Here is a 16,156-nt window from a genome sequence, read left to right on the forward strand (position 1 = left end):
CCAATTTAGTACTGGAGGGCAGCATGGAGGGTAAAAATCATAGAGGGAGACCAAGAGATGAATACACTAAACAGATTCAGAAGGATGTAGGTTGCAGTAGGTACTGGGAGATGAAGAAGCTTGCACAGGATAGAGTAGCATGGAGAGCTGCATCAAACCAGTCTCAGGACTGAAGACCACAACAACAACAACAACAACAATTTATGCAAAATGCTCCACATGCCTTTAAAAAAATTAATCTATAAGTTTGTGAATTTCATGTAATTTACAGTAACTGGCATCAGAAATTACTATAGCGGCTGGTACAGGACCAATGGGAGTTGCAATCACTAAAGAAATGAGTGCACTAAGACATTATCAATAGCATAGTAGAATGGAGTTGCTTCTGGAACACAGTGAAGAAAAATCTTTTTGGTCACAGGGATGACAGAAATTGCATATACGTCACCATACAGTGAAGACCTGTTGGACTTAGTTTTTTCTGGACTGCATACAGCAATATGTGTGCACAGCTGCTGTACTCATAAATTCAGGAATGAAGCCAAATTACGGATTTGTAAAAAATTATCTACTTTGGCAATGGACTGTGATCAACTTGGTAATGAAATTTAATTACAAACTGTAATATGATGATATTTAAGCCTTTATTTATTGACAACAAACACAGACTAGCAAACCCAGTTAGTTATTTGCTGAAAAATGTGTGTTTGATTAATAAGCAATTACAGTTCCCACAAAGCCACTGGTTGTCACATAAAAGACATTGAAAATTACTCCACTACTGCATAATATAGTAATTTTTTGCAGTTCATATTCTACAGTTAACTTTATGAACTACATACTGTGTTTGCACTGATGTATGATCATACCTAGACTAACAGACAGACAAGTTGAAGACATATAAAAAAAAGATCATGGATTTAGTTCAGAACTTCAAGCTCCCAATCAACCAACAGTTAAATTTAAAAAGAAGTGTCATATTGCACCTGCAACCACCCAGAAATGCTGCTATCCTGAGAGCATAGTGCCAGGAATCCTCATACCAATACACTGTAGGTGTCACCTGGTAACAAAATGCTTTATAGCACCCAAATAAAAGTCCAACTGCCAATGTTCTGTTTGCCTGAAGGAAATTACAAAGACTCATGAGATAATTATTAAAACAATCTGCATATTACTGTCTTCATTTTAATCACAGTGTGAGATAGAACCATATTGATTGCTTCAGAATGAATTTTTCAATGTGCTCCAAAATAAGATAAACTCTGTGAAAATAAAAGTGATCGAAATATGTGAGGGACAGTCAAAGTTTTAATGAACACATAAAAAGTATGTATTATATTTTTGTTTATGTACGCTTACATTTCTACAGCTTGGGTACATATTGAATTACCACGTCAAAGTACCATAGCACGCTGCTAGAAAAGCCAGATCAAAATGGTGCAGCCCACTGATAAACTGGAGATGGGTAGAGTTCATTTTCATTTGGCTCCTCTAGTGGCATTGTACGGGGAGTCAGCATATACTAAAACTGAATAAATGTCATTGCAAACAGCAAAAAATTAATTACACAATTTTTTTTTAAGGTGGTCAGTAAAACATTATGACTATCCCTCGTATTCCTAACTACATTCCTGCCATGGGTGCAATTATTTGTTTTATTTGATACTGATTGCAAATGATGCATATAAGTGCAAAATTCTTATCCCAAAGTGAGGTTAATAAATACACCACCACATAAAATGACCATCCATGTCTGATTTAAAATTTTCAAACTACAGTTCTGAACAAGGATTTAAATCCAGAACCATATTTTTGCTGGGTAGCCCAAACAAACTAAATCATCAAAGCACTCACAACGCCTCTCTCTTAACTTTCCAAATTCTACATAGGCCCAATCCAAAACCTCTGTACTATCCAAAGGCCTCACCTTCAGCCCCACTCCCAGATTCAACCAAACAGCCCTCGTCAAAGATTTACTGTCCTACACTCGTACTCTCTGCTGGAAACATCACTTTGCCACGAAGAAAAATGATCCTAATCCTACTCCTAATGATCCAACTCCCCAAGACACCATCCAAATTGAACCCTGCCTGGAACAGTTCCGTCCTCCGTCGCAGCGGGACCCGCCTCCTCTTCCTCAAAATCACCCTCTCCAAACCTTCCAAAAATTTCTGACTTCCAGCCTTGCGTCTCAATCCTTCTTAAAAAACCTTAATCCTACTCCCAACATCACAACTGCCGAAGCGCAGGCTATCCGTGATCTGAAGGCTGACCGATCCATCGTCATTCTTCCGGCGGACAAGGGCTCCACGACCGTGGTACTTGATCGTCGGGAGTATGTGGCTGAGGGACTGCGTCAGCTTTCAGACAACACCACATACAAAGTTTGCCAAGGTAACCCCATTCCCGATGTCCAGGCGGAGCTTCAAGGAATCCTCAGAACCTTAGGCCCCCTGCAAAACCTTTCACCTGACTCCATCAACTTCCTGACCCCACCGACACCCCGCACCCCTACCTTCTACCTTCTACCTTCTTCCTAAAATCCACAAACCCAATCATCCCGGCTGCCCCATTGTAGCTGGTTACCAAGCCCCCACAGAACATATCTCTGCCTATGTAGATCAACACCTTCAACCCATTACATGCAGTCTCCCATCCTTCATCAAAGACACCAACCACTTTCTCGAACGCCTGGAATCCTTACCCAATCTCTTACCCCCGGAAACCATCCTTGTAATGCCACTTCCTTATACACAAATATTCCGCACGTCCAGGGCCTCGCTGCGATGGAGCATTTCCTTTCACGCCACCCTACCTAAAACCTCTTTCCTCATCACCTTAGCCAGCTTCATCCTGACCCACAACTTCCTCACTTTTGAAGGCCAGACATACCAACAATTAAAGGGAACAGCCATGGGTACCAGGATGGCCCCCTCGTACGCCAACCTATTCATGGGTCGCTTAGAGGAAGCCTTCTTGGTTACCCAGGCCTGCCAACCCAAAGTTTGGTACAGATTTATTGATGACATCTTCATGATCTGGACTCACAGTGAAGAAGAACTCCAGAATTTCCTCTCCAACCTCAACTCCTTTGGTTCCATCAGATTCACCTGGTCCTACTCCAAATCCCATGCCACTTTTCTTGACGTTGACCTCCACCTGTCCAATGGCCAGCTTCACACGTCCGTCCACATCAAACCCACCAACAAGCAACAGTACCTCCATTATGACAGCTGCCACCCATTCCACATCAAACGGTCCCTTCCCTACAGCCTAGGTCTTCGTGGCAAACGAATCTGGTCCAGTCCGAAATCCCTGAACCATTACACCAACAACCTGACAACAGCTTTCGCATCCCGCAACTACCCTTCCGACCTGGTACAGAAGCAAATAACCAGAGCCACTTCCTCATCCCCTCAAACCCAGAATCCCCCACAGAAGAACCACAAAAGTGCCCCACTTGTGACAGGATACTTTCCGGGACTGGACCAGACTCTGAATGTGGCTCTCCAGCAGGGATATGACTTCCTCAAATCCTGCCCTGAAATGAGATCCATCCTTCATGAAATCCTCCCCACTCCACCAAGAGTGTCTTTCCGCCATCCACCTAACCTTCGTAACCTGTTAGTTCATCCCTATGAAATCCCCAAACCACCTTCCCTACCCTCTGGCTCCTATCCTTGTAACCGCCCCCGGTGTAAAACCTGTCCCATGCACCCTCCTACCACCACCTACTCCAGTCCTGTAACCCGGAAGGTGTACACGATCAAAGGCAGAGCCACATGTGAAAGCACCCACGTGATTTACCAACTGACCTGCCTACACTGTGATGCATTCTATGTGGGAATGACCAGCAACAAACTGTCCATTCGCATGAATGGACACAGGCAGACAGTGTTTGTTGGTAATGAGGATCACCCTGTGGCTAAACATGCCTTGGTGCACGGCCAACACATCTTGGCACAGTGTTACACCATCCGGGTTATCTGGATACTTCCCACCAACACCAACCTATCCGAACTCCGGAGATGGGAACTTGCTCTTCAATATATCCTCTCTTCCCGTTACCCACCAGGCCTCAATCTCCGCTAATTTCAAGTTGCCGCCACTCACACCTCACCTGTCATTCAACATCATCTTTGCCTCTGCACTTCCGCCTCAACTGACATCTCTGCCCAAACTCTTTGTCTTTAAATATGTCTGCTTGTGTCTTTATATGTGTGGATGGATATGTGTGTGTGTGCGAGTGTATACCCGTCCTTTTTTCCCCCTAAGGTAAGTCTTTCCGCTCCCGGGATTGGAATGACTCCGTACCCTCTCCCTTAAAACCCACTTCCTTTCATCTTTCCCTCTCCTTCCCTCTTTCCTGATGAGGCAACAGTTTGTTGCGAAAGCTTGAATTTTGTGTGTATGTAAGTGTCTGTTTGTGTGTCTATCGACGTGCCAGCGCTTTCTTTTGGTAAGTCACATCACCTTTGTTTTTAGATATATTTTTCCCATGTGGAATGTTTCCCTCTATTAATTCAATATATATATAATTTGTTATTAACAATCCGAATGAATTCAAAAGTAATAGCAGTGTACATGGCTACAACACTAGGAGAAAGGATGATCCTCACTACTCAAGGTTAAATCTATCTTTGGCTCAGAAGGGGGTAAATTATGCTACCATAAAAGTCTTTGGTCACTTACCTAATAGCATCAAAAGTCTGACCGATAGCCATATAACATTTAATTAATTAAAAGAATTTCTTAATGGCAACTCCTTCTACTCATTAGATGAATTTTTGGACATAGTAAGTGTGTAATTTCTGCAAACCCAAAAAAAAAAAAATTATTAAAAATACTAAGTGTCATGTAATATTTTGTGTAATGTAATATCTTGTATAGACTCCTTTTATTAACCTGACACGTTCCACATCATTACTAAGTGTCGTATTCATGATCTATGGAAAAAGTACTAATCTAATCTAATCTAATCTTTAATTTCTACTACCGGAACTTAAATTCCATTTTCAGATTCCTTCTTGGTTTCTTTTATTGTTTGCTCAATGCACGGACTGAATAATATCAAGGACAGGTTGCAACCCTGTCTCATCCCCCTCTCAACCCTGCTACTTGCCTTAAGTTCGTGTTCCAGTCAACATTTTCAAAACCCTTCCTTAAATCAACAAATGCTATAAACTTAGGTTTGCCTTGTTCAACCAATCTTCTACTAAGATAAGTCACTAATGTCAAGCATGTTATTACATTTTTTGAGAACCCAAAATTATCCTCTCCCAAGGTTGGCTTCTATTAGTTTTTCAATTTTTCTGTTTGGGGGGAAAAAATCAGTATTTTCTAACCATGACTTATTAAAGTGACAGTTCAGCAATATTTAACATCTTTGATCAAATACTATCTTTGGTAATGTAGTTATTACATTGTTTCTGAAGACTGAGGGTATTTTGCCTGTCTCATATTTCTTGCACACCATGTGAAATAGTTTTAATGTGACTGACTGTCCCATCAAACTCAATAATTCAAGGGAAGACTTAGATCTTTTAGTATTCTTCTTGCAGTACCATATCACTCATCTCATCTACTTCATCTTGAAGCTCATTTCCCTTGTGTAGCTCTTCTATACATCCTGGAACATTTCAGTATTGCCATCTTTGCTGAGCTCTTGATATTCATATAGTTGCATCCCCTGTTTTTTTTTTTTTTTCCAGAAGCCTGTTTAATTTTCCTAAAGGTGGCATCTATCTTTCCCATTGTTATGTAAGCTTCAATAACTTTACATTCTTCATCTAGCCACTTCTGCTTAGTTATTTTACACTTCATGGCTATTCTCTTTTGTCTGCTTCATTTGTTGCAATTTTACATTTTTTCCCCCTTTTATCAATCACATTCACTGTCTCGCGTGTTATCCAAGGATTTGTAAAGGGGCTTTTTGCCAATTTTACCTTCTACTATCTTCACTATTTCATCTTTCAAAACTATTCATTTGTATGCTATCGTATTCTTTCCCTCTGTTTCAGTTCATATTGGCTAATGTCCCTGTTGAAACTTTCAACAACCTCCAGTTTTTTAGATAATCTGTAATTTCCCCTTCCATACCCCCCCCCCCCCCCCCCCTTTCAGGCCATGTTCTCCCGCTGTTTTTTGTTTTTCCTTCTCTTCCTTTTCCTGCTACTGAATTCCAGCCCATCATCACAATCACATTTATTACTACCCTAACATTTTATTTTTTTTAAATAAATGCTTTTAGTCTCTTCATCATCTGTGGAGCTAGTTGTCGTACAAACTTGATTGTGGACTTCATGACTATCTTGGGTATGATAAAATGTTCCCTATACTGCTCATAGGAGTTTATCTATTTTCCTATTTTCTTGTTGATTTTTATATCTTCCATTCTATTACCCCTATTTAATTTTGTATTTATAACCCTATACACACCTGAACAAAAGTCCTGTTCTTCATTCCATCACACTTCACTAAGTCCCACTACATTTAACTTCAACCTATCTTTTCCCATTTTTAAAGCCTATAGATTCCCTATCTGATTAAGGATCTACCATTCCGCACTCTGACCCTTAGAAGCATTTTGTTTTTTCTGGTGACAATATCCTTCTGAGTAGCCCCACGAGAGATCCGAAAAGGCAATAACAGATTTTGGACAAAAATATGCAAACACCACAAGAAATACATGCCTGAACATAAATAATGATTCCAGCCAAGCCTGTATGTTGCACTGTTGTATTTGACAACAGACACCACCTGTGCAATGTTCTCATCACATTGGAACAGTCAGTCATGGCCAGAACAGTGTTCTGCTTAGTTGTGAGCACATTATGTGGAAGCTAAGTGGATTCAAATGTGGGCAAATTGTTGGTGCTCATATAGTGGGTGCTTCTGTAACCAAGGGAGTCGAAGTATTTGGTGTTTCAAGAGGCACCATAACAAAGATTTATACTGCATGCAGGAAAAGTGGAAAAACTTCATCTGCTAGTCACAAGACAGACAAAAGTGTGTGTTTCATGATCATAGCAGATGATCATCAAAGAGGATTGTGATGTAAAAAGTGGACAACTCCCTGTGAAAGTCACTGCAGAACTGAGTTTCGCACTTAAAAACCCTGTCAGGAACAAGACACAGTAAAGGGAGCTGCTGAAGCAGGGAAAACATGGTGCCAAAGCCATAAAACTTGGACTAAGGAGCAATGGAAGAAAGTCATTGGTCAGATGAGTCTCATTTCACACTATTTCTAATTTCTGACCAAGGCTACATCTCAGGAGTGAAAGATAGTCAAGTTTAGAGATGATATGGCTAATCATAATGTGATATTCCTTGGGCCCCACAGTTACTATGCAAAGACACATTATTTCCAAGGAATATGTTACTCTTCTGTCTGATCAGGTCCATCCCATGGTACAATGTTTGTTACCCAATGGCGATGTGTTGTAAGATGACAGGGTCCCTATTTACATAGCTCACATCATCCAGGACTCATTTTGTGAGCATGAGCCTGAATTGTTACATCTCCCATATCTACCAGTCACCAGATCTCAATGTTAGTGAGCCTTTGTGGTCTACTTTGGAGAGAAGTGTCTGTGATCACAATCCACTTCCATCATTACCTGAACTTGCCACTATTTTGCAGGAAGAATGGTAAAAGAGTCCCTTGAAAACAATACAGGACCAGTATTTATCCATTCTGAGATGACAGGAAGTGTTTTGAGTGCCAATGGATTTACTAAACCGTATTAGGTATGATAATGGGTTGGGTTTTTGATGTTTTCATATTTTTGTCCAGCTCTTGTATTTTATCCAAGAGAATGCCATTTTGATTACCCCCATGTCCTCCGGAAAAATATCAGCTGTAGTTTCCCCTTGCATTCAGCAGTTTACAGTAATGCCACGTTGGTCAATGTTACAAGGCAAGAGCAATCAAGTTTTTAGGAAGATAAATTACAGTGTACATTCCACTGCATTGTGAAACTTTCATTTTGGAGAGATAAAATTTTACTGAATAACATAAATACACTGGGTTACCTTCTTAATCATGTCAACATTGCTTGATTCTGGAGGATGCTCTCCATAAGCAAAAATCTGCCAGAGTGTTGTACTGAATGCCCAGACATCAGCAGGAACTGATGATCTTGCCATTTCAACATTTGTAAAATACTCTGGAGCAATCCAGTGAATACTGAAATGAAAAAACACACATACTTCAATGTAAAACCACTACACTTAAATATCTGAGTTAATTGTGTATTAATGAATTAACAGCTTCATTTTTGTGACACTCATTTAATGATTAATTGTGATTACTGGCTCATCGTCTTCAGGTGTTCCGTGAATATAATTACAGAGAGTTCATTAAGAGTTCCTACATAAATGTTATGCCATAAGAAGGGCATGTTAGCGCAGATCTGGTTTTAGTCTGCTCCACAGTAATATACACTTGTTTTAAATACATGATTGCAGGGAACTGTCAATAAACTTTGTGTGTATGTAGAACATAACATAGAATACCAGAAAATGTTTAGTCACTAACTGAGATGTGTCATGAAAATGAAGTATCACATGACTGAACTGGATGTTTCATATAATAAATTTCTACACTTGTAGGACACCCTATTGTCCTGGGAATCTTTCATAAAACAGCCTTAACTGCTGCATATTAAATTCAGCGAAAATTGGGAATAAACTAAAATACATCGATGCAGGCCTCAATAAATGCCACATGTCATTTGTCACAATTGGTGCCCATATATACAGGACACACACACACACACACACACACACACACACACACACACACACACACACACACACACACACACACACACACACGAGCAAAAACATTATAACAATCTCCTTAATAATGTGTTTCATCCCTGCTGCTGATTCTCAGCAGTTTGATGGTAATTTTATGGAGGAATAATGCTCCTAAACCACTGTAGCAGAGTTCTGGCTTCAAGAAATGGACAGTTATACTGCAAAGGTGACATCACTGCCAGGGAAGACATCAAGAATGAAGGGATTCAGATGGTTTGCAGCTGACAACATGTCTTCGATTATTACCAGATGTCCCACACAAGTGCAGGATAATGTCTCTCATATCATAATACTGTTCCCATAATACTGTTCCCACCAGCCTGTATTCATGGCATGCTGCATGTTTCAAGCCGCCATTCACCTCGATGGCAGCGTTTGTGGAGACGATCATTGATGTAGGGTAGCAAAACTGTGATTCATCTGAAGAGCCGACATGTTTCCATTGATTGATGGTCGAATTCCAATAGTCCCGTGTCCACTGCAATAGTAACTGACAATGTCTGTGGGTCAACACGTTAACATGTACGGCGATCTGCTGCTGAGCTCCATGTTCAACAATGTGTGATGATTGGTGTGCTCCAAAACACTTGTGCATGCACCAGCACTGTGCTCTTTTAGCAGAGATGCCACAGATCACCATCTATCCTACTTCATATGGCAGACAAGCTTTCAAACCCCACATTCTGTGAACAGTTGTGGATGTCGAACCATTCATTCAGCACCTAGTGATAGTTTCACTGTTCTTCTGCATCTTTTTGTAGATGCTCAAGACAGTAGCACACGAACACTCGACCAGCTTGGCTGTTTTTGAGATACTCATTCACAGGCTCTACGCAATAATAATCTGCCTTCTGTCAAAATCACTTATCTCAACAGATTTCCCCACTTCCAGCCTATATCTTCTCTAGACTTATCCCCCATCTGTGTCTGCTCCAGTTACATGCTTTTGTTACCGCATCATGTGCGCACAGCACCATCAAGTGCCACCTGATGTCACTGTTGGCAGTGTTTGTAATGTTTTGGGTTCTCAGTGTATATCTCAAATATTCAATGACAAAACAGAATGTAGGAAAAATAGATAGGGCATGCTGAAAGGTAATGTGTCTGAATTTTTTATGTGAAAAATCTTACATCTTGTTAAATAAAATTAACTTTACTAGAAATCTACGTCTTTATTCTTCATGTTTACATATTTATTTGTCAACATGGGCATGCTGGTGAAGAACAAATTTCTTTGAATGAGAGACCACTTTATTGATGCTCTCACTGGAGAATGTCTCACTTTGTTGATGGAGTCATAATTTCACTTCTGCTTCCACAGCTTCTTCACAGTCAAAGTGAAGCCCTCAAAGATGTTTTTAAATTTTTGGAAACAGATGAAAATCAGATGGGGCCAAGTCGAGACTGTTTGGAGGACAACTGATGACAGTGAATGCAAAGTATCTGATTGCTACAAATATTACAGCACTTGTGTGTTCTGACATTGTCATGCTGAAGGAGATGGTACTCCATAAGTGGACCAATTCTTCGAATTTGAAAACTGATTACAGCATGTTGTTCCTCATGTAGCTACATAGTAATGTTACATACCACCATGTTACATGCTACAATTCGGAGCTTCCTAGTGGCAGAGGATTGCAGGAAAGTCAACTTAGTAATATGCATGACAAGCAATACTTCAATCAATATTGAGAACAGAATAAGAAATTTGAAGGCATTACATTTCAGCACACCCTCGCAGATTCAGAGGACATAATATTATATAGCACATGTATTTAATGAAATATTGTAGAATGACCAAATACACTCTCCAGCATGTGGGAGCAATCTTCATTAAACACCAAGATAGATTCCATTATACTGCATATACGTTACACATAAATATGTTATATATAGAGTGCCCAAAAGAATTTTTCACTACCCTCATTACCTGTATAGTTTGTGATTTTTGATCAGTGAGCTCTTTCTTTACACTTTGATGACTAGCATAAATCTGTGTAAAACCAGTGTAATGAAGAGAAAAGTAAACCTCACATTTTCAGTGTACGAGGCACATTTTTTTAAAGTAAGTACCATTCTGAAATACAAGTACAACATGCACACTTGTTGAAAAGTCTATTTGGTTTATTTTTACTTCAAAATGGTACTTACTTAAGCAACACATCTTGTAATTCAGTAGTGTGTGCCGTATAAGTTGGATGATAAGGAGTTAAGGAACTAAACATGGAAGTCATCTGGCCCTTGGTCAACATGTAGTTCATCTGGAGTTAGTGACATAGGCCAGAAAAATGATCAAATTATGAAAGTATGTTGGAGTGGTAAAATCAAGTCATCAAAATCAGTATAGACTGAAGCGAGAACTGAGAAATAACTTAATAAGAAATAAAAGTATATGAATCAGGCTGTAACATACAGCAGAGCAGGTAGGGGCCTCGCAGGACTTGTCTGTGGCAACAGGAACGCCAGCCACATCTGACCCACCACCAACCTGATTAGGGGCAGAGACTGCTACAGAGTAAAGAATGCCGTCTATCTGGAAGATTTTACTTAGTTAAAAGTGACAAGGCTATAAATTTGGTGTACATCAACTGTGTCAATAATAATAAAAAAGGTGAAAGAAATAATTGTGGCAGCAGGTGAGTGGGCCCACAGCTCTGCATGCAACAGGTGACATCTCTCCAATAGTCATCCCCTTGAGTCAGAGTGTCAAAGAGGAGAACAGACTCACTATTCATTGGAGTATCACCCCTAAAATGAAAAATAAAGATTGGTAGAAAAAGGGGCTAACCACACAAAACCAATCAAAGCATAGTACAAGAATGATGAGCAAGTGTCTTGCATCTCCAGTCATGAATGGGACCATGTGGCTTATCTATACTGTTCTGTCTCTCACCACATCTCAAAGGGTTATTACCAGCTTAAATCACTTATGCACTGTCACTCTAGGAATTGTGCTTCATAGTGGTTGCCCATAGTCAACAACACCAGTTGATCAACACTGTGGTATCGACAGCATCTCCATCGACCGCACGTGACATGCCGCTCTCATGTTCATGGGATATGATACATTTAAAATTTGTCTCTGTGGGTCCTGCTCTCTCCAGTGTTCACCATCTCTGATGGGTAGCACCATGAATGCCACCAGATGACCTCGAATTCACTTTTAACCGTGTTCAATTGTTTCGTCAATAAATCTTTTCAAGGCACCGAACACTGAGTTCCACTCCCAGATCTCGGATGACTTGCAGCGAGAATACTGAGGTACAGCACAATTCTACTAATCTTAACAGTTATCCAGTGACTGTATCCTGTAACTGCAAGCAAGTGATGCAGACTGTGTAAAGGATGATTCAGAAACTGGAATATTACAGCACCAATGAAGGACTCATAGCATTACCAAAGTTGTGTGTTTCTCATGTTTTAAATTGTATATATTGTAAATGAATGTATTAATATTTCATCCTTTTCATAGATATCTGGTCTGTTAAGCTACCTCCTAAGTTATGGACACAAAATACATTCCTGGTGTGGAGGCTGGTTTGCTGTGATTCCATGGCAGTAGTTGGTACAGTGAAACACAATTGCATTTTCTTTTATAGAATTATTATATAATATTTAATTTGTGTATAGAGTGGCAACTTATGGAGAGCAACCACTCACTGCATTTACCTAGTTTCACAGCCAACAAACCAATTGTTGCTAGCAAGTATTACCAAACTGGAGGAAGCCAACAAACCCAGCAACAAACTACGACAGAAGCACAGAATGCCAGTGGCCAGGAGCTATCTCCACAATTTCGCTCTTTTAATGCAAGGTAAAAGGTATGGATGGAATACTGGATGCAGTTAGAACAACACTTTGCTGCCTACAAAAGTCAGGTGACTAATGACATTCATTCTTGTTTTCATGGCTAGGAGTACATATTTTACATTTATGTAGAAAGATGTTCCCTCAGTTACAGCCCCAAACCATAACCTATGAAGACATTGTTAGGAAATTGTACAAAATTTTTGAAGCTCAGGTTCATGTAGCTGCTGTTGCTCATTTCAATTTTTTTTCATATATATCATCATAATAAGAGAATGGACTGCTGATCTCAAGGGCATGACTAGGAACTGTAAATTCAGCTGCACTTGTGGAGCTTCTATTCAAAATAAAGTGCTTCATGATGCTGTTATCCATAACCTTGATGACAATAGAATATGGTCTGAGATTCTAAACCATCACAATCCTGTTCTCAATGATGTTCTCAAAGTAATCGAAGCTTAGAAGTAGAAGGCTTTGCGGACCTAGACTTGAACACGTCTGTTGTTGCAATGTTGGCCGCAGATAATTCTCAGAGGCCCCAGTCCAGCATGACACATGTTGACAGCAGTCGCCGAGTTCACTGCTAACTCAAGCACACCAGTCTTGTGTAAATGCACGACTGATCCTTCAACCACGCGCAATACTGACATTGATATGAATCAGGATACACACAGCAAATATGACTGCAATACATATTCAAAGTAAATTCTGTTCTCCACAAATTCTGAAGTGAGAATATAGAAATAAATATGACATCTCATGATGAACCTGTACCCGCTCCTCCTTGTAACGCACACACAAACTGTGAATGAAAGTGCAAAAATCACAACATGGCATGCACAGTTAAAAAAATCTGGCTCATTCCACTCAGTTCGTCTCTAACAGTGGAACAGCTACAAGCTCTATCAATCACAAATCAGGCAAAGACAGTCCTCTGAAACTAAAAAAATGACAGTTACATTCTGAGGACAAACCACACTCTGTTCATTTCCTTACAGATTTGCAATCCCTCTATGCCATTTCAGTCAGATATTGATGCTTCAATCACACTGATCAATCAAACTACTTACAAGCAGCTGGGACACCCTCAGCTACATAAATCACATCTGCAATTCACAGCCTACAACAGCAAAATTATCTCTGTTCCCAGGATGTACACTTTGCAAGCAAAATAAAGAAATACAGCTACATTGGTGTCATTCACAGTAGTTGAATCACACTTTAGTACCAATATTTTTGGCAAGGATACATTTGATTTGTTTGGTTTACATATTCAAAACAATGTGCTTCCTATTGATAGGCAAGGTTTCCACGCCAACACTCATCAACTGTGTGAAATACGGACATTTGTTCAATGGCATACTGGAAAATGCAAAGGATTTTCAAGAGGACATTATGCTTAAGGGCAATACTCAATTATGTGGATGACAACATTGTGTCTGGACAAAGGCTGGAAAAGCATAGCAAACATTTAGAATCTCGTTTTCAAGTTTCAACTTATGCAGGACCCAAGTGTAATCTGCAGAAATGTTCCTTTTTCAATACAAAAGTAGAATATTTGGGCCATCTCACAGATGACCATGTTGCTTGTCCCTTGACTAAGCATTTAAAGGCCATTCAGAAATTACCTTATTGTAAAAATGTACAGGAACTACAAGTAGATCTTGGAAAACTGACCTACTATATCAAGTTCAATCTAAACACAGTGTACATTACTGCTCTTTCACATCACCTCCAGTGTAAAAATATTCCTTTTCAGTGGACTGGAGAATGTGGACAATCAGCTTAAAAAATGACAAATCCATTGCCCAGTCACCCATGTTTTATTCATTTTAATCTGCAAAAACCAGTAGTACTCGCAATTGATGTAGCATCACATGGAATAGGTGTAATTTTGTCTCACAAGTTTTGAAACATTGAATGCCCCAAAGCATTTGTGTCTGAGATGTTGAATAAGGTCCAAGTCAACTGCACTCATCTGGAAAAGGAAGTCTTAGCAATCACATATGGCATCCTGAAATTTTGTAAGTATCTGCATGACACAAAAATTTTTCATATGACTGATCGTAAGTCACTGATTGCTCTGTTTCATCCAAAGTAAGATGTGCCCAATCATACAGCACAGAAGCTGTAATGTTGGGCACTAATTCTTTCCAAACACCAGTATGAAAGTCTTGATCACCCTGCAGCACAGTATGCTAATGCAGACACACTGTCTCACTTACCTATGAGAACTGATCTAGAATCTGATGCATCAGAAGCTCCTTGTCTTCAAATTGATCACTCGGGTTCAAAAGCACTGCCAGATTTCCCACTGATTGTCAATGGATTGCGCAAGCTAATGAGCAGGCTCACTCGCTACATTTACTACATTCGATTGGTTTGGTCTCAAAATACAAAATTGATTTCAGATGCACTAGCGTGAAAATACTATGCTTTAAACACAGCCTTTCTCTTCGGAATGGTGCAAATGCACTACATTCTCCTAGTGAACAAAAACCAGTCATGATTGCCTCATCATTGAAGCGAATTGTTTTGAAACTTTAACTATGAGGACATTGGGAACATTAGAATTAAGTAGCTAGTGCACCATCATTATACATGGCCTCGGCTGGATAAGCAAACAGAACACAAACCCGTTTGATGCCATGGATGCACATACAACATCCAAGAGTTTTTCAACTGGCTTTGATTTGGTGGTCCTTGACAATGCATCCATACTACATGAACTTGCTGGTCTTTTCTGGAACACAAAGTGACCAGTTATCATTGATGCATACAGCAAGTATTCATCTGTCATTCCACGTATCTGACAACTAGCACTAGCACTATCAAAGCACTTGCCTCTGTCTTTTATTTAGAAGGTTTGCCTCAACAATAACTGTTTCAGATAGTTGTCCAAAGTTTTCTTCATGGGAATTTCAGTAATTTGCCAGCAAAATGGAATTCATCATATATGAACAGCACAATTTTCTGCTTACTCCGATGGTGAAGCCAAACTTCTCATTCACACTTTCAAAGCTCAGCTGTCCAAACTTCATGCCTTAAACTTGAGGAGAAAATGCTTTGTTGTTGTTTCTCAGCACATATCACACTCTGCCTTTTAATGACACCGTGCCAGCAGAATTGTTACATGGTTGTCACCACTGTACTCTGCTGCATCTATCTCTTCCTCAATATCCTGCTAACTTTACTACAAAGTTCTGTAAGAAGGATAAAGTTTTCTATCACATCTATAACAAACCTCACATTGTCACTCCAACCTGGCACTGTCACTCACACGAGTGCCTAAGCTCATTATCCCATTTTCGCCAAAACAGGCACCCATCAATAGCACCAAAACCAACTTCGTTCTTGTGATTATTGTCATTCTCCCACAGATTTTCATATTTCAGAAATGTTGCCTGTATCCAGACTATTGGCCCTAAGTTGCCTTTGTCGATACCCAACACCTGGGCACATGGGTTGTCAGACAACTCTGGCATGGATGCTGACACAATTCCACATACACAGCTACTGCTGC

The 16,156-nt window shown here is 39.9% G+C and overlaps 1 protein-coding gene across 1 annotated transcript in view; it reads right to left on the minus strand.

Annotated features, from left to right (window-relative positions):
- LOC124794805 (tyrosine-protein kinase hopscotch) overlaps positions 1-16,156 on the minus strand; it is a 194,594-nt gene that overhangs the window by 107,783 nt on the left and 70,655 nt on the right. Inside the window, exon 9 of the mRNA XM_047258461.1 lies at positions 8,038-8,191. Coding sequence (XP_047114417.1) covers positions 8,038-8,191 — 154 coding nt within the window. The remainder of the gene's footprint in view (positions 1-8,037; positions 8,192-16,156) is intronic.

Source organism: Schistocerca piceifrons, chromosome 4 (genome assembly GCF_021461385.2).
Source record: "Schistocerca piceifrons isolate TAMUIC-IGC-003096 chromosome 4, iqSchPice1.1, whole genome shotgun sequence".
NCBI lineage: Eukaryota > Metazoa > Arthropoda > Insecta > Orthoptera > Acrididae > Schistocerca > Schistocerca piceifrons.